Source organism: Panthera pardus, unplaced genomic scaffold (assembly GCF_024362965.1).
Source record: "Panthera pardus isolate Hobbes unplaced genomic scaffold, ASM2436296v1 HiC_scaffold_15, whole genome shotgun sequence".
NCBI lineage: Eukaryota > Metazoa > Chordata > Mammalia > Carnivora > Felidae > Panthera > Panthera pardus.
Genome location: NW_026526710.1, coordinates 60528541 through 60548696, shown reverse-complemented (window position 1 = coordinate 60548696; position 20156 = coordinate 60528541). Strand labels below are relative to the sequence as shown.

The window sequence follows — 20156 nt, the reverse complement described above, 5'->3', positions numbered from 1 at the left end:
TCAGCCTTTCTCCTGACCTTCTTCTTCTGTTGCAGCTTGACAGTGGATTTTCTCTGGGTCCTGTGTTCATCTTCTCACTCCCTATGCTCTCCTGGGTCATTTCATTAACTCATGGGGTGAATTATCATCTGCAGCCTGAGGCACTTTCCAAGCCCCAGACCACTGTGGTCACCTGCCTCTCTGGAGCCTCTACTTGGATTCCCCTGCTCCAAACTCTTCAACTTGCTTCTCTTCTGTGTTTCACTTCACAGAAGTGACTGTCACCACCACTCGGCTGCCCAAGACGGTCGTCCTTGACTTGGTCTTATTCCCCACATGAAGTAAACCACTAAGTCCTAATTCCATCTCCCAAAGTGCTTTAGAGTCTCTTACTTCTCTCCCATCCAATGCCATTCTGTCCATCATGTCTTATGTGGATTAGTTCAGAAAGTATTGTAAAAGGCCATGGTTTGAGAGAGCTCAACTCAAATGTTCAGAAATGGTTGGTTTGTTGGGACTTTTAGGTGAATTACACTTTCGTTTTTAAAAAAATCCTTATTTATTTTTGAGGGAGAGCAAGAGAGAGCACGTGGGAGCAGGGGAGGAGCAGAGGGAGAGGGGGACAGAGGATCTGAAGCGGGTTCCGCGCTGACAGCAGACAGCCCAATGCAGGGCTTGAGCTTAACAACTGTGAGATCATGACCCGAGCTGAAGTCAGGTGCTTAACCAACTGAGCCATCCAAGTGCCCCAATAACTACACTTTCTATACTAGCTTAACCAGAAAAGGTAAGTTCAGAGAATCAATAGATAAAGAAGACACACAGGAATCAGGGAATTTATGGGCACCTCAGGGACCAGACCCGGACACCTGGGCCTTCCAGAACACACACACACACTCTCTCTCTTCTCTTTGCCTCATTCTCTCCTACTTCATCTGGTCTTTCTCCACACAGAGGGGAACATGGCCACTGACAGCCTTGTACTCACATTCTAGCCTTGGACTCACATTTTCTTGTGTCACCAGGAAAGGACTTCTACAGGCTCCAGCCAGAAGAATTGAAATTGGCAGCTATTGTCATTGTCATATGACCTTCCTGAATCAATCACTGTGGGAAAGTGCAGTGATTGTTGTAACCTGGCTCATGGGCCTCCCTCGGCAGTCAGAGGTTCAAGGTCTGTGACCGGAAGTGTCAGGGGTGGGAGGTGGGTGCAGACTGAACAAAGACAACAGTTACTTTGTTGCCCAGCTCACACACCCTCTTCTCCCCATATACACAACTGCAAAAATGTTCCTACTTAAGATAATACCACATTGCTCACACCTCCCCCTGGGAGACAACCAGAAGTCTATTGAATACCCTTCGCCCTCAGGGCTGGATGTGCACTGTGTGACCTCGTGAAAAGAGAAATGTGCCCCTCAACACACCCTATATATAACCTTTTTGGGGGAGGGACAGAATAACAATAGAAGCTTCCATTTAAAAAAGGGGAAAGGGAACAGGAGATGACAGCCACTGGCTCAGAGGATGCATGTCCTGCTGCTCAGGAACAGTGAGTAAGCAGGCAGACATGTTTGCCAACTCACTACCCCAGGTGAGCCTCGGTTGGCCACTGTGGCTTCCCTGTGCTCTGCTTGCTGGAGCCTCCATCTGGGGTTCGCCTTTGCCACACCTGAGGCGTGCTGGTCAAGATTTCGCTGCTGGCGCTGGGCCTTGAGGCCCACTCCCTCCTGGAATGGGCTTGGGGCCTGGGTTTGCCTTGGGGTTGATATAATTGTAAGCTCCTGAGTGTCCAGCCTAGAGTATCTCTGCAAATAAAGTTTAATGAAACTCTTGATTACATATAGGGGAGATTTATTGACTGTTAAGTCATGATGTTTGAATCTGGACCCAGTCTTGCCTCTTAGCCACCCCCACTCCCCCCCACACACACATAATGGCTGAGATCCAGGGAGCAGAATTGATTTGCTTCCTGTCAGGCCCTCCCCCAACATTTATGGGGCTGGGGCAAGAGCATGAAAAGAGGGCTTTGGTAGACCCCATCTCATTTCTGTCCTGCACAACAGGGCCTCCTGCTTGCACACAGGCAACTCAGGGGACATATCCAAGCTTTGGTCACCCCCACCTCTATCAGCTGTCTCTTAGTAGCACCGTGGGCCCAAAGGTCTGTGACCTGCAAGCACAGGGTCCTCTCAGAAGAATGACTCAGGGAAGGGGTCCTTATGGGAGCCCAGGAAGCAGGCTCTGGCCATTTGGGCAGGACATTCTGTGATCGTGGGTGTTCAAAGCAAGGTCTAGAAGGGGGTCCCAGGCTCCTGGTGGACACATCCTCTGGGTCCCCTGGGCTTTTCATCCTGCAGGGAAGTCAGATTTCTTCCAGAGGGAAGTCAGATTAGGACATTTTAAAGCACAGAGGGTCAGGACAGGGCCCTCACTGCCCAGCTCGAAAGCGTGTTCTTCTTCTGTCTCCAGGCTGCTCCCCAGAAAGTGACATTTAATCGTGGCCTGGAATTGCCAGTCTCTTTTGGTAAGGAGTGAATTTATACTAGAATGTGTTTGGAAAGGGCCTGGGGATAAGACTTCCCCCATTTCTCATCATCCTCCCAGTTTGTTGCTTCCTAGTCAGGACATTAATTTTAATGCAGGGACAGAACTCAGCTGAGAAACTGACCTCCGGGCTGGTCCTACACCTGGGACTTCTGAGGGGGGTGTGGTGAGTCAGGTCGTGGGACAGTGACAAGAAATTGGCAGAATCCCTCTCCCTGCATCCTGCTTCCTGCCTCTGAGTCTCCCTCTGGTCCATCCTATTAGCAGAAGCTAACAGGCTGAGGAGAAACTGCTGAAGGCAGAAAGAGATTCTCAACATGCCCACGCATCCCATGTTAACATGAGCCAGGAGCACAGCCGGAGCCCTCCCACAGCCTGGCATTTTCTGCCATGTGTGTCCCAAAGCATTAGCCATGGGGATGCAGAGTTTGGGTCATAACATCAGTTAGTAGTTTAACCCCATGTAGCAAGTAATATCAGATTCCCAGCCTGGGATGTGGGGGGGCAGGGGTGTCCTCCCTTGGTTCCCCACCCCCTCTTGACTCAGCCTGTTCCATCCACTAAGTGTGTCACTTGAATATTCCATTATCAGTTTTTTTTTTAAATGTTTTTATTTTTGAGAGAGAGAAAGAGACAGAGTGCAAGCAGGGGAGGGGCAGAGAGAGAGGGAGACACAGAATCTGAAACAGGCTCCAGGCTCTGAGCTGTCAGCACAAGAGCCCGACGCAGGGCTCAAACTCACCAACCACAAGATCATGGCCTGAGCTAAAGTTGGAGGCTCAACCCACTGAGCCACCCAGGTGCCCCTTCTATATCAGTTTTGGTTGTTGGTCACAACAACTGAAACTGATTCTAACTCATTTAAGTACCCGTTTATTGGAAAGTCATGGGGCTAGTTCACTACATGAAAGTTAATAGTAATCTGGCCTTGGGAGAGGGTGGGGGGTAGGCCCTGGGGGAAGAAGCCAAGATCGCATGAAGGTTGCATGGCCTTTCTCCACACCACTGCGGTGAGACCCAGCTCCAACTCCCTTCTACCCTGGATGTCTGCTCAAATTTCAAATTCCTGCAGGGCGGAATCTGATTGGCCCAGTTTGGGTCAGGTGGCTCTCCTTTGGGCCAATCCCTCTGACCAGGGGATTAGAGTCCAATGATTGGCCAGGTCGGAGCCCCTTGACTCTCAGGTGCCTGCGTGTAGGGTATTGAGGTTGGCGGCCCCAAGAGAACCCAGTGAATGGGAAGGAGCAGATCTCTTAAGGGAAGGGAGGTGCTGTTACCAGAAGAAGGTAGGAAGTATGTTGGGAAGATAAAAACAAAAATGGCCATTAGGGCAGGCAAGCTGGGATTTCAAGATTCTGGGAAGAGGAAGTAACCGTATTCTAAATAGCATGGAGGAGGGAAGCCTACAGCCTGCCCGGTGGCACAGGCACGCACCTGACTTGGCTCCTTGGTCCTCGCTGGCTGGCTTCTCTCTTCACTTCCATGTGCTCAGCATGGAATGTGTTTTAATCATGCGTTGTCCTTGGCTTCCTCTTGTACATCCCTCCTCCTCCAGCCCCCTCCTCTTTCCTTTCCTTTGCGTGACAGCTCCCCTAGTGCCGGATGACCTCCTTTCTTGGATTCGTCCACCAAAACTGGTCTTTCTAGAACCCCTTTCCTATATGATTTGTTCTTGCTGACTATTAGGTGGGAAGAATCCAGATAAACGAATTCCACCAGGTTTTTATTGTCTGAGATCTTAACGAGTTGCAGCTGTCACAACATAATGCTCTTTCACTGAGAATTCGAGGGAGAAATTTTTGATTGCGTGGGCGGCTGCTGGTGAAGCCATCATAGGGCCTTGGTACCTCTCAGATCATGCAGGTGGTGGCCTGATCTGGCCCAGGTGTGGCTGTGCTGATTCTGACACCAAGGGCATGCACTTCCTTCATGGACCTGACACTGAGTCCTGGGACGGTAGATCGCACCTTGCAGCCTGGAAAGAAATACTGCTTTACGTTAAATTACAAGCGGTATTAAGCACACAAAGTCTGTCTGCACGGATCAGTTGGCCAAATATACACGGGGGTGACATTCAGAAACTTTAACTGCTCTGGCAAGGATACTGACCAATCAGATCCAGGATACTGAGGAAGGGGGCTCCCCACGCGTGGGGCTGTGACAGGCTGTGAGGCGCAGGGCTGCAGGTGACAGGATACTTTCCACGAGGAATGTGAAGGTCAGAGGCAGGACAAGCGGTGCACGTGTGGACATTGGAGGAGGCCCCCAGAAGACAGAAAGAGAAGCAAAGCTGTCCTCACACAGTGAGTGGAGGGGTGCGGGGCAGGGCCTGGGGACTAACAATGTTATCCTTCTTCTTTTGGGTTTTTTGTGTCTATGAAAAATCTAATTAGCCATTTCTAAGTCTTTCCTACAGGTGAAAAGAAATAATCACATGGCAGCCCATGAGGATGGCTAAGATGAACTCTGTACCATGGCCTTGGCAGTGAGACAGGTGGGAGTGAGGTGGGAGATGGTGGCGGTGAAGGACTGACTCAACATAGCAAAGCTTCGGGCGTTTAAAGACTAGGTTCTCTGCCACAGGCCCTTCCTTCTGCCCTTGACCACCTTCTTTGTACTCTGGTGAACTGTGAATTTCAGGGCCCGCCAAGACATGGCTCATTTCTTTGGACCTTAGCAGTGGTTCTAGAAAGGGTGGTAGTCAGGGGACCCAGGAGGAACCCAAATGAGCCGAGTCCCGATGACCCAGGGAGAAAATGTGCCAGAACAATGGCAGAGTCTCACCTCCTCCAGGAGGCCATCCAGCTTCTGTTAGTCTCTGGGATTTCTGAACTTGCAGTTGCTTTTATGTAGGAGAGCACATTAGAATCGTCTGGAGAGCCTTTAAAGATTCAGGATGGGATAGGACAATTGTATTTTTTCAAAGATCCTTGTGCATAATTCTGATAAATGCATTTGGTTGACAAACATTATGGAACACTTATAAGAGTGCCTGGGAGTTGAACTTGCAATATGGAGCCCTTGCAAGAAATCTAACTCTCAAACTGGCTTCATTTGGCTAGTACAGTGTTTAAAAATATCTGAGGGGCTCCTGGGTGGCTCAGTCAAACATCTGACTCTTGATCTCAGCTCAGGTCTTGATCTCAGGGTCCTGAGTTCAAGCCCCGGGTTGGGCTCTGCCCTGGGTGTGAATCCTACTTAAAAAAAAAAAAAAATCGGAAATGTGAATGCTTTGGTAGGCTTGGGGTGGGGTGTGCAATTTTCAATTATCCACAGTCCCACTGTTCCCTTTTACTTCATAACCAGGTGCTTCGCTTTTTTTCATCGCTTGTGACTCATGAGCACTTGTACATCTGGGACACTGTTCTTCACATGGACACATTGGGTGGCAGCCCGCTTATCCCAGTGGGGTTGCCCCAGCTCCGAGTGTTTCTGAGGCTGCTTTTTAGGTACTGCCTTCACCATAACTTTATTCCACACACAAGAAAATCAGTCTTCTCCCTCTGTAGCCATGTTATGATTATTCTTTAAAAATGACATCCTCAGGGTGCCTGGTGGCTTAGTAAGTTGAGCATCTGGCTCTTGGTTCCGGCTCAGGTCACGATCTCATGGTTTATGAATTCGAACCTCATGTCGGGCTCTGCACTGGCAGCACAGAGCCTGCTTAGAATTCTCTCTCCCTTTCTTTCAGCCCCTCCCCTGCTCTCTCAGAAGGTCTTCCTGGAAGGGTATAAAATTTTACCTGAAATTGACACTCCAGAGTTAGCTAACTCTGTCTCCACAATGTGATACAGGAAAGGCTTCTTATCCATTCATTCAGGACATAATGATTCTCTAGAAGTTTGAGTTCCAACAGCTCGGTGCCATCTGAGTTGCCATGGAGACCTTGTAGCCTGTTAAGAGCCCAGGGTTGGGACTCGTCTAACCAAGCACCGTCCCATAGACATATGATATGAGCCGCAAATGCAAGTCATATATGCGATTAAAATTTTCTCGTGACCAAATTACAAACTTTTTAAATGGTGAAATTAATAATATCTTTTATTTAACCCAATGTATACAAGGTATTGTCATCTTGATGTTTAATAAATATACAAAATTATTGAGATATTTTGCTTTTTTTTTTGGTCTTATATGTTTGAAATCCAATGTGTACTTTTGAACACACCTCAGTTTGGGCTGGCTTTATTTCAGGTGCTGCGTGTGGCTACTCGCTCCCACAAATCTGGCCGAGAGGCCAACATGGGGTCTCAGAGTGTGGAATTGCCGCTCCTACGACCTGCCCGTATGTGCTCTCGTTCCCCCAAGATGTGCTTGCTCTTGGGTCACTGACTCATGCTCGAGCTGCCGTTTGTTTCCTGTGGTCCGAGGGACCTAACCCTAGCTAGATTTCCTGACACTGTGCCAACTTTCCTCTCTGCTTCATTTCTTCCCCTTCGAGTCCTTGCATGTCACTGTGATATAATTCAAAGCTTCTAAGGGCTAGGATCCAATGGACCCAACCCAAACAGGAAACTGGCTTTCTCATTGTTTATTTGGAGCCATAAAGCAGAAAATGTCAGACACTTGTTTTCAATGCTTCATTGAGCTGGAACTGAATTGAAACTAACTATTTCCAGTGGGGCCTTCTGACATGGAATGATTTAGAAGCTTCAACTGTTAGATCGAGAGGGCTAATTAAAACATGAATTGACCCTAAACTTTCCTTGCTCTGGTCAGTATCACTGGCTGCCTCACCTTTTGCTTAGCATCTTGTTAGTCAGAGGCTACAAGATTCTTGTTAGTCAGAAGCTGGGGTATCCTAAAGTACTCTGGGAATATTCCAGCAACTATTCCACAAAGCATCTCTGCGTAAAAGGTCTTGGTTTAGGTCTCTGTCCCAAACCCCTTTGTAAATCCCACAATAGACAATCTTGTCTGTCACCACATAGCTCTCTTCAGTGTGGTCTGGGCACGACGGCACTGTATACTGTGTGGTATTGTATACTCTGTACCACTGTGGCAGACATGTTTGTCTGCTTGTCCAATAGCCATTCTTCCTGCGTTCCCTGCAATATGGCGGAGCTCACCTGCTACAGTAGGGGCTGACAGTGCCACATGCATGCTTTTACAGACTCCTTTGCAGCCAGGAATGGCCTTATGACCCTTTTATGCCATAGAGACACAAGTGAAAGCATTTTGGGAAAGATTTTCCTCCCTGATAAAGAGAGAGAGACATGAAAGAATGACTGTCTTGCAACTCCGGTTGCCTCCTTCTTCCTGATGTGGTTGTGAGGTTTGTAACAAGGCAGCTGTTTTGGGACCGTGAAGTAACAAGCCCGGGGATGAAAATGAAGTCTTCTGAGGATGTTGCGAAAGAGGAGGAGGATAGAAAGAGACTGCATTCTTGATGACATCACTGAGCAGCTGCACCAAACTTGGAGCAGAACTTTCTACTTTTAGGAATGAAACTACTGTTGTTTAAAGTACTTTTGGGCAGGTATTCTCTTACTTGCTGCCAAAAGCATGCTAACTGGTATGGATGCCTGCCATTTAGTGATATATTCTTGTCTTCTGTTTCTTAGAAGGAGGAAGTCACTGAAACACTGTTCCTTCAACCTCGTTGGCCAGCTACCTCTTACATCCTCATCATCATGCTACTCCCTTTCCTCATTTACTGGTCAGTTCACCTCAAAAAGTTCTGTGAGAGCAGAGGCTGTGACTGACTGGTTCACTATGGAAGCCCACTTCCATCATGTGCTAGTCATTCAACAAATATTTGCCAATTCGTGAGCCAATGGGGGCTATCAAGGAGGTAAGATCCTTAGAATTTGGCTACTGCCTAGAGGTGAGGGAATGAAGCTATGGATGATGAACTGTTTCTGGATTGTACGGTTGGCAAGAGGATGCTACCTTGTAAGTTAGCACAGGGTGGAGAGCAGAGTCATTGAAGAAGATGAGTTTTGCCCTGGATGTGTTGAGATGGATACTTTTGGAACAGTCCCCATAGACGGTTGAACACCAGGTCTGGACTGAAGCTCTGGAAAGATGGGATTGGACGGGAAGATGTATAGCATGAGAGAAGTGATTCTTGGGTGCTGCCATCTCATTGTGTGGCACTGCCATCTACCTTGTTACCCAAGTGGGAATTCGGGAAGTCATCCTTGACACCTCCCTCTCCCTCCCTTCCCACGTGAATCCATTACCATGATTCCACTTCTTGTCTCTCACCCCCATAAACTTCTCTCCATCCCCCTGTTACCACTAGAGTTCAAGCCAAACCACATCTCCCCTGCACTACTGCAGTTGTCTGCTTGGTTTCCTGAAACCACTCCAAGCCCTTTCACTCACTGTAGTCCCGCCACATCAGTCTTCTCCCACTCCTATTTTTCTTTTTTTTTTTTTTTTTTTTGAGAGACAGAGACAGCATGAGCAAGGGAGGGGCAGAGAGAGAGAGAGACAGGGAGAGAATCCCAAGCAGGCTCCATGCTGCCAACGCAGAGCCAGATGTGGGGATCAAACTCACGAAACCGTGAGATCGTGACCTGAGCTGAAACCAAGAGTCAGACGCTTAACCGACTGAGCCCCCCAGGTGCCCCTTCTCTCACTCCTTGAAAGCACCAATCCTTGTCTCAAGGCCTTTCTGCATGAGCTTCCATCTGCCAAGAACACTGCTCTCTCCATCCTCCAACTTCCTCCACCTGCCCATCTCTGGTCGACTCTAGGTCTTGGCCTAAACCTCACAACCTCACATACCCCCGACCCCATGCACCTTTGTAGCCTCAGAAATTTAAGTTTGTTGGAACATCATGGGGTGATTTGGCTTTTGGTGACATGTATGGGCAAAAAAGCCAACCAACCAACCAACCAGCCAAATAAACAAAAAAACAAACAGCTTAAAAAACCCCTATTATCAAACTTGAATTATTAATTAAAATGAGAACTGTAACTATCCAGGGTCAGGAATTCACGAGTATGGACAAGTGCATTGTTTCCCCTAGAAGGCAAATCTACATAGGAAACCAAATAGCTTGTGAGTACGGGTTCAGACAAGGAACATTAGCTGCTTGATCTAAATGATTATATTTGCTAAGCCATGATCCCTCCAGTGTGCCCATTTCTACCACAAGGGTCTCCCTAGACACCTGTTCCTAGACCACTACTCCCCGTGCTGGAGACCCCCCTCCCCCCGCCACTGTGTCTGCCTTCAACTCCTAAGCTTCAGTGGCTGACCTGGTCCCCCTCAGATGTAAGGTTGCTTTAGCTATGTTAACACCTATCTGGCTAATATTTAGTAAGGTTAAGGTCAGACCTTGGAGCAGTCGTTTAGACGATTTCACATGTCAGCTTTGATCTACTACATGTGTTTTATAGGTCGATTTTAAGAGCTGTGAAAGCAGACTATAGAGGACTTAAATCTACTTCTTTAAAAGTCTGTTATTTACTATATTTGTTTAAATTCCTTCAGGATCTATATTGCTAATTGTTTTAGCAAATGGCACTCTGTAGCCTTGAAATTATAAGCCTTCTAATGTTCTGGGGGGATTGTCAAAGCAGGTTCAAGAAGGAGATTTTAGGGGCACCTGGGTGGCTCAGTTGGTTAAGCATCTGACTCTTGATTTTGGCTCAGGTCATGATCTCACAGTTCCTGGGTTCAAGCCCAGCCTCAGGCTCTGTGCTTACAGCATGGAGCCTGCTTGGGATTCCCTCTCTGCCCCGTGTGCATTCTCTGTCTCTCAAAATAAATAAATTTTTTAAAAAAGGAGATTTTACTCTAAAGATGAAAGCCTTTTGGAAGGAGGTTGTTAGATAAAAGGAAGGCTGAACACATTCATACGCATAAAACATTTTGCTATACTTAACAACCTCAAAGATATTTCTGCAAGATTGTCTGTAAGAGGCCCCCCCTTGGAAAATCCTGATCTCGAACTTAACCTCCTATCTCAACATATTTCATGCTAATCAGATGTCATAGGTAACTAGCATTTGGAGTCTGTAGCTGAAGAGCCTTAAAACCTTTTCTCTGTTTTCTACCGAAGACCAAAGGGGGCATTTAATGACCAGATCACTCTTGTATATTTATTATCTTGAAACAATAGGTAGAAGAGGTTTTGTTTTGACAGAAGGCATTCCAATGTGGCTAATCTACCGTGGCCTTCTTCGATTTCTTGTTTGGACTGCCTTTGAAGGTTGGAGTGAATTTCCATTCTTACCATGTTTTCTTTCAAACACGCTAACTGTGGATGAGGGGAGGTGGGAGAGCAGTCTCTGAAGACAGGTTTCAGAGACAAGCACTGCTTCACCTTCAGGGGCAACGTTCTGAGAAGTAGTTCCTCCCAGAATGCTGCCCCCTGAGGCTCAGTCCTGGTGGGGTACCGAGGGCCCGGACGGGATGCCTGGAGCTGCCTGGCGGGATATTCATCTTAAAGTCTTAGGAGCATGTCCTGAACGTCCATGGCTATCCTCAGTAATCCAGTCTCAACCCTGAGTGGGGAGAACGATGTGTAGTTGAGAGGAGACCCACAGGGATGGGCCCATATATCTGACTTGAACAGGGTTTGCTCAGCGACACGTCTGGTGCTGTTACCAAGTAGAAGAAAGGAATCAGGATACCAGCACATCAAAACATAAGCAGATATAAGCAAGACACAATTATGCATGTGATTGTTAATATACACGCACGATAGCTATAAAAGGCATAGGTGACTTTTAAACAAAATCTGTACAAAACTGAGCTGTGAGTATAATTTTATTCATATTCTTACCTAGAAATTTGTTATACAAACAATAGGAAAAGAATCCAAGTGATCCCTGAGGAAACTAACAAAATACTCACTTCATTTCAGGGTAACACTTAGTAACAAAAACAGCTTGAAAAAATTAATACCATTTAAATTCGGCAATGTACAAGGCTTTAGAATGTTCCTATTTACACGCCTGTGTGAGTCCACCAGCAGAAGGTATACGGAGAACACTCCATGTCCTGTGAAGATGGGCCTGGAGGCATGTCAGAGGCTCTGGTTCACTCAACCACAGCCTGGACTCTTCTCTCCTGGTTTATCTTTGGTTCTGCTTTCGTTTTTGAGTCCTCCTCCCCTGCCCTCCCACCAAGTCTTATTTCACAAATTCCCTAACAAGGGAGATTTCCGTTCACACGGTGAAGATTTAGTTTTTCCACATGACTCTATGACAGTTGCAAATTCAGGGTTTCAAAAGGCTTTGGTCACAGGGTTGTTAAATCAGAACAATGTTTGTTTTCCTGAGAAAAGGAAGAAGTGGACTTCTCCCTGAAATATTTTAGGTTGGCTTCCCTTCTTCTGTTTATTCCTGCAGCCACCTAAATATTTTGCACTGAGCACTGCAAACCCAAAGGGGGGAAAAACCCTTTAGGATTCCACGGTTTCTCTTTCCGAATCCTCCAAAACACTGAATCCATACAGATTCAGTGGAAGGTAGCGAGTGGCACTTTCTATGGCATCCTCACTGTGTTTGGTTATAGGATGTTTATAGGACTGATTACTTTAAAATTAAAACAAAGAAAAACAGGAGAACCCTTTACCTTTGGGTCCTGAGTGAGAATATTGTGAGTGTGCAGATAATAATGACTTTTTTTTTTTAATGAATTTTTTTTTTAAAGAAATTCAACAACTTCCAAGCATCCAGAAACAATCTGAACTTAACTTTCAGTCTTTATAACATGTCAAACATCCCAAATGGATTGCAAATTGTGGCGTTAAAGGACCCTTGGATGCTGATAACTTGGTTCTACACATTCCTGGCATTTACAAAATCAACATGTGGATTAAAGTGAAAACAGCTATGCCGAATATTTCATAAAAATGTAACTTTTCTTTAATATCTAGGAACTGGTTAAGCCAGGAACTTCTCTTATTTTACCTCATTGAAAACACAAATGCATTCTCATAAGAAAAAGATAATAAACCTTATCTAAAAAAAAAAAAATCCTTTGCCACGTCTAAGAAAAATAACATTCCAGAATAATTTTGACTGATAAAATCCCTTTCTCTCTCCTACAGCTGTGTCCACCTGGAAAGAATCAGCCCATCTCCCGTAAGAGAATCCCACCCACACAGGGCAGGATCCAGGCTGTTCTGCTGAGGGGCTGGGGCATGAGCTGTGGGCACTACCACTGTCATGTGTAACTTGTATCGATTTCAAACAAGTCACACTGCTTATCTGAGAATTCTGGGTTGACTTTGACTTTGTGACCATGAATTCCATTCGCTTGAGGCTTAGTTGTAGAGCTTAATTTTTAATACTGTTAACATCACGTAGCCTAACCAAACACCAAGAATATCAATAAATGTCAATCATTAGCTCTGGTCTCACGTCTTCATTCTGTTGGAGCACTTGACCTTATGAATATATTAGTCTTAGCACCAACGCCCCACCAGGGCACACCATCTGGTCTCTCACATGTTTGGGGATGCTCCTGGAGTCTAAGAGAAAGCTACAAAATGAGCCTAAGAGCAGATCGCCAATGGGTTAGTAGTGCGAAAGTCGTTAAGGGCAAAGAACAGCAGTTTGCCAAGACCCTGGGGGTCACCTGGGGCAGTCGGTCAGCCACCCCTTGTGACTATGGCTGTGGGTGGGGTTGCTCTCACAAAGGGCTTTCAACCATCCTTTTTTTCTTGGCTTGTATGTAGAAGATGCGGTTTTCTTCAGGATAAGTGACTTTACCGAGGGGCATCCTGTACATGTTGGCATTTTTCGTGGTCAGCAAGAGGAACAGTAGTGTGGCCAAACAGAAGGGCCAGGTACAAGCTGGCAATCCCGCCTGAAGAGGAAGAGACAAGGCACATACTCCTCTGAGATCCTGTCACAAAGTACCACCCTTCATCCTATTCTCATTCAGCCCAGGGGGATGCATCCCTGGAGCACTGACCCAGGCTCCACTAATGCCCAAGATGGGGTCCAAGATCCCAGGGCATTTAGCAGGTGAAATGCCCTCATCTGCTTCTTAGGGTGGTCATTTGCCTGTCCACCTTGTACATCTTTCCCTTCCTTTCATACAGTGGGCTTCCTATGCCACGGGGCACCTAGAGATGTCACTTAGCAAACCGCCAATGTCTCCTGACCTTCATCACACCCACAGGGCCCTCTTTGCTGAGTTCAGCCTGTGGTGCCATCTCTCCTCCCGATTTCCACCCAGACTAGTCTTGGACTCTACTGGCTTTCCTTCCTTTTGTTCCAGTTCCCAAATAGATTCTAAGCTCCTTGAGGGGAGGTCCTTCCTCTGGGCTGTTCTTGGCAACTCATGCAGTTCTGAAAGAGAAGGTCAGGGGCAGGACGTGCTGAAAAGGAAGGACAAAGAGGGGCAGGAGCCACTAAATGGGAGATGGTTTTGCCTATTAAATAGTTCAGCAGGGGTGGCACCTGGGTGGCTCAGTTGGTTAAGTGTCCAACTTCTGCTCAGGTCATGATCTCATGGTTCACGAGTTTGGGCCCTGCGTCAGGCTCTTTGCTGACAGCTCAGAGCCTGGAGCCTGCTTTGGATTCTGTGACTCCCTCTCTCTCTGCCCCTCACTTGCTCATGGGCTTGGTCTCTCTCTCTCTCTCTCTCAAAAATAAATAAAACATCAAAAAAATTTTTTAAATACTTAAGCCAGGATGTGAGTCTGAATAGTCTTACGACTGATGGAGATTTAAAAAAGGACAAGGTGTGGGGTACCTGGGTGGCTCAGTCGGTTAAGCATCCAAGTCTTGATTTCGGCTCAGGTCATGGGATTGAGCCCTAAATTGGGATTCTCTCTCCCTCTCTCTATGCCCTTCCCCTGCTCTCCTCTCTCTCTCTCTCTCTCTCTCTCTCATTCTAACATAAAATTAAAAAAAAAAAAAAAAAAAGACAAGGGGTATGAAAAACTAATGGCTTGACCCAAAACAAAAAACAGCACCATCTGGGTCATTAGCCAATTATATTTTTCTCTCTTTCCTGATTTCTCAACCACCACATGGTCTTGGCTTTCTGTTCAAGTAGAAGATATTCTAAGGTCAATTCCCTGACACTCAGAGTTAGAATATGAACTTGATAAATATGTTATACAGCCTAAGTTTCACTTCTTTAAATTATCAATCTGATATTTTTAGCAAGCCTGGTGATTGTAGTTTGGATTATAATTCACGAAGAAGCTACAAGGTGAGTGGGGACAGGCAGGTCCAGGAGATGAGAAAGTAGTGGCTATCACAGCCATGGATCCTGCATGGGACACCACCCAGGGGGACCTTGGGAGGGTTTCCATATCATCAGAAACTGATCAGTCATGTTATGACAATGCAAGATTAAAGCAAACTCACCACAGCCATCATGTGTGACAGGCTGACTCCAAGGTAGGCAGTGAACAGGGCTACAAACAAAGGGGAACAACAGTACTTAGTAGGTGCACTTCTCATTACAGGGAAGACTGCCTTCTGGTATAAATCCCCTGCAAAGGAAACTTCCATGTCTTTCCAGCCAGCCCAGCACCCTGGTTATAAGTATGAGCTTAGAGTCGGCAGCTCTGGGTTCAAATCCAGACTCTACCACTTAGGAGCTTGGTGGCCTCCATTCTAAGCCTTCACTTTCTCACCTGCACAATAGAGGGAATAGGAATTCCTTTGTCACGGGGTTGGTGTGACACAAAAGCAGGTAATACTTGGGTTTAGCACGCAGTACGAAGTGCTCAGTAGGGGTGCCTGCGTGGCTCCGTCGGTTAAGCACCCGACTTTGGCTCAGGTCATGATCTCGAGGTCCATGGATTTAAGCCCCGCATCAGGCTCCTGTGACAGCTCAGATTCTGGAGGCTGCTTCACATTCTGTGTCTCCCTCTCTCTCTGCCCCTCCCCCGCTCATGCTCTGTCTTTCAAAAATAAACATTAAAAAAATTTAAAAAGAAGTACTCAGTAAAGGTAGCTTTTCTGTGATTACTATTTGGTTCATGTTACCGCTGATCCTTAAGGAAAAGGCTTTCCATGGCCAATAAACTTCCCTGTTATTTTATCTGAGCATGGTTGGACTAAAATGAAAAGTATGAATGTTTCTTCGGATAGCACGGTTTCTGTACGATCGCAAGGATTCTCGTATTGGTTAGAATTCACAGTTAGAAACACTTGTGGTATAAAAAAAAAGATGCTAACTCAGAGATCAGTAGAAACAGAACACAAACTTGCGATTTCTCCCCATAAGAACATTTTTCCAAATACCATTAAGATCGGCATACGGGCTAATGAACTAACATGCTACGTTTTTATTTACTCTGAGCGAGCGCAAAACTTAAAGTAGCAGTTTGAGTATATCTGTGACCTTCAACGTGAAACAACAAAAACAAAGCTCTCAAGTAGCTAATCATCAGTTGAAGGGGGGTGCTCAAGAAGGCTCAGGGAAGCCCTTGGGTTTCACCAAGGCAGGCTGCAGAATGACCTTCATAAGCTGGCCACACAGCCACCTGGCCTAGCAGCACAGACCGGTAGGCACGCCCACCATCTACTGCCCCAAAGCAGGAGAAATCACACAGCCACCACGGGGGCGGGGCAGGAAGTTGGGGGGAGGGACTCCCTCCCTCATTTACTTTACCACAGACTTCCAACCTTTTATCAATCTTTGGTCTTTTTGTCCTGGTATTTTTGTTCAACAGTATGTCTTTCAACATCTGAATTGTCTCCAGCTAGTGGGAAAGGCGTGTCTTGGAAAGACAAGCTTCAAACCCCAGCTCTGCCATTTAATTGTACAACAAATCCCTGAACGTCGGAATCTGTTTTTATCATTTGTCAAAGGGCAACTTGAAGATGCTCTTTACAGGGAGGGGATGAATCTCACATGCAATCCTGTACTTCCACAAAGAGCAGCTCTCAAACCCATCCCTGTCCCTGGGGGGTGAGATACTGATCTGAGCAGAAGCCAGCAACAGCTTGGGTTGGAAGAGCTTTTTTGTTGGGTTTTGAGAATTTCATTCTTTTTTTTTCTATTTCATTCATTCATTCACTCACTCACTCATTCAACAAATATTCACCGGCCCTTGGGCAAGTACCGGAACATTCTGTCCTTGCTCCCTTGGGCGCCGGCTCTTCTAGGAGATGTCCCCTGAGCACCTGAGACTCATTGCACTTCTCTGCATTTGATACTTATTACATTTGGAAGGCATTGCTCTGGTTTCTTACTGTTACCCGGTTTCCAGGTGCTCTCCAATTACAAGCCACTTTTCTCCCCATAGAAAGAGAGTCAGACTGCGTAACAGTAACTGCCCATCAATTAAGATTTGCTGAATCAGACTGGGAAAGCCTTACAGTAGAGGTGACATTCTGCACACCACAGTTTGTAGGTGATGACTCTGACAGAGCTCTGGGCAGCAGAGGGAGAGGAGAGGCCCCGAGAGCTGAAGGGCCGACAATGTCCATCCCCACAGGCCACTGTGTACAAGTCCTACTGTGACAAGCCAAGCATTAAAAGGAGACGAAACGTGTTTACAGTTTGCACTGATAAAATAACAAGACCGAGGAATTCCTTGGTGGGCAGCTTCCGGTGTTGAGGCAGGGAAGGCAGCAGTGCCGGGCCCTGTCAGAGCTTCCCGGGTCCTCTTGCTGATAAGGCCATGTGATCTAATGAAAGAGCAACTCTGTAATGAATGTCCGTTCTTTATTTACTTTGGCTGGCCGAGTCGGTCTTTGGTTTGGCAAGGTCAGGGTGACGTGGGCAAGCTGGAACTTGCTGTTACATTTCCCATGTGAGATTTACCTTACAGGAGGGGGCTGGAGGTCTGCCTCAAAACTTTATGTCCAAAGAGGGAAAGGATGGCCAGTACCTAGTATGGATGAAACGTGCCCTCTCACACACCACTGGTGGCAGGGGAAAGCGGGATGGCCCCTGGGGGAGGGCATCTATTGAATGTGGCATCTATTGAAGTTAAACTTGGCAGAGCTAGGACGTGGCAGAGGGTCTGGGTTCTCAACTAATTCAGTACATTGCCTCATCCATTACATTACGCCATTAAAGAAAATCTGACCTGTCCGAAGGAAGGTAGGCGTGATAGGCACAGTCACGGCCCCCAAAGACGTTCACGGTCTAATCCCCAGAACCCGTGAATATGTTACCTTATCCGTCAAAAGGAGCTTTGCAGCTGTGATTAGGTTAATGATCTTGAGACCGGGAGATGAGTGTGGGTTATCCAAGTGGACCCAACGTAACCCAAGGTCCTTATAAGAGGTAGGCAAAAAAGTTACACTGAGGGAGCAGGAGGGAGTCTTTTTACACTCTGCTTTATACTCTTCTGTATTTATCAATTTTTTTCTTTTTTTGGTACCATAAGCCCATACTACTTCTATAGTGAAGAAAATAATGAAGATATTCCTGCTTTGAGGAAACCCATCTGCTAACATCTTGGCCTCATCCCTTTCCACAGTCTGTCAAGATTTCAGCAACAACTCGTGTGACCAAAACAGTTTCTGCTTGATCTTGAAGGATGTACTCGGGCTGTCCCCATGCTGGCCCCGACCATCCAGTCAGATTGCCTCCACCAACAGGACTTTCTCCGCTCAATTTTAGGACATACAGAGAAGCCACCGTCTCTAAGAGGTGCTTCTTTTTTTTTTTTTTTTAAATTTAATGTTCATTTATTTTTGAGAGAGAGAAACAGAGTGAGAACAGAGAAGGGGCAGAGAGAGAGGGAGAGACAGAATCCAAAGCAGGCTTCAGGCTCTGAGCTGTCAGCACAGAGCCCGACGCAGGGCTCAAACCCATGAACCGTGAGATCATGACCTGAGACGAAGTGGGGCACTTAACCAATTGAGCCACTCAGGCGCCCCTAGGAGGTGCTTCTTGATGATTCTGCACTGTCATGTGCCCCCAGGGAATCTGGTACTGCAGATGTGTCCTTGTTCTGTCACAGATATCATATGGTCTCCAGTGGGCTTGCTCTCACCCACCTGGCTTCTGCCCTTGATCATAACACTCTCTGCGTACAGGAATTTCTGGATCTAAAGTTGCTAACCCCCTAGGTCTTCCCAGTACTGTCTGGGAGGAAGTTCAGATACATCATATCCGGCCATGGCCACGTGGGTTTCATGAGTGTTTAATATGTATTTTCTATCACCGCCCACACAGAAACATAAATGTAAGCCCCTTGAATAAAGATTTGAAATCTCAGGGCGCCTGGCTCAGTCGGTGAAGTGTCGGACTCTTGGTTTCGGCTCAGGTCACGATCTCATCGTTTGTGGGATCGAGGCCCGTGTTGGGCTCCGTGCTGACAGCATGAAACCTGCTTGGGATTCTCTCTCTCCTCTCTCTCTCTCTCTCTCTCTCAAAAATAAACTTAAAAAAAAAAAAGATTTGAAATCCCAAAGAATCTCATAGTAAAGCTTCTAACCTGGCCTACCTCAGGTGACACGTAATCAGTTTTCTCCTTTGCCCTAAGCTTATGAACAAATATGGGAAAATGAGCAAAAACTTTGACAGGACTAGTTGGCGAAACAGCTGTGTACTATAAGGAAATTGGCAAACTGACATGTAAAGTGGCAACACCACAACAATCTGAGATTTTTTAACTTCACTACAGCATCAGAAAATTAAAATTGAGTGAGGCCTTAGAAATCCTTGGTCCTGCTTCCTGCCCAGTGCAGGAATCCATTCTAAATTCTCTGCCTGACATGTGGTCTACCCTTTTATTTTATTATCTTATTTTTTTTTAATTGGGGTATCATTGACATACAATATTATATTAGTTTCAGGTGTACAACAGTGTTTCCATCTTTGCATACATCGTGAGATGCTCACCTCAGTAAAGTCACCGTCCATCACCGCACAAAGTTAATACAATATTATTGACTAGATTCCTCATGTTGTATATTACACCCCCCATGACTTATTTATTTTATAACTGGAAGTTTGTACTTCCCTTTATCCATTTATACTCCTAATCTGCCTCCTCTCTGGCAACCACCAGTCTGTTCTCTGTACTTATGGGTCTGGGTTTTGCTTTGTTTTGTGTTTTTAGATTCCACCTGTAAGTGACATCATATGATATTTGTCTTTCTCTGACTTGTTTCATTTAGCATAATGCCCTCAAGGTCTACCCATGTTGTTGCAAGTGGCAAGATTTCATCCTTTTTATGGCTGAGTAGTATTCCATTGTGTGTGTGTATGTGGTCCACCATTTTAATAGTGGTGTAGGTAACTTGGATTGATTAATCTGGTGATAAACTGACTCTACACAGTATTTCCATTAGATTACAGATCATTTCTGCACATTCCACCCTTCCCCAGTATCACCCAGGGATACCCCAGTATCCCTACACTCTAATACATTATCTTACTTTTTACTTCGTATTGAATTAGGGATGCCAGAGGCTCTGGGTGAATATGTCTCCACTTTACAAGGGCCTGAGAAATCCATTAGCTTTTCAAATCTAAATCACTTGAGGTGTGTTCTCTTAAAGGCCTGAATGCTGCCACTGGGAACAGAGTAGGGTAGGGGAATTACAGAAGTTGTTACCAAATGTAGATTCCGGGCTTGAATTTACCCTAATTGACTGGATGCCCTTCAGCACATCACTTCACCTCTCTGGCCTCAAAACCCCAGTAGTAAAATGAGAAGGAAGGTGTGGGGATCTCCAGAACCATCTGGCTCTGACAGGAGGAGTCTGGCTGGAATATGGGGGTCCGA

The 20156-nt window shown here is 46.2% G+C and overlaps 1 protein-coding gene across 7 annotated transcripts in view; it reads right to left on the bottom strand.

Annotated features, from left to right (window-relative positions):
- Window positions 1–11236: 11236 nt before the first annotated feature.
- LOC109275778 (urea transporter 1) overlaps window positions 11237–20156 on the bottom strand; it is a 53153-nt gene continuing 44233 nt past the window's right edge. For all 7 annotated transcript variants that reach the window (XM_053902655.1, XM_053902654.1, XM_019464171.2 and 4 more), the window contains 2 exons: window positions 14821–14870; window positions 11237–13303 (listed from right to left, as the gene is read on the bottom strand). In XM_053902655.1, the coding sequence (XP_053758630.1) occupies window positions 13127–13303; window positions 14821–14870 (227 nt within the window). In that variant the 3' untranslated portion in view covers window positions 11237–13126. The remainder of the gene's footprint in view (window positions 13304–14820; window positions 14871–20156) is intronic.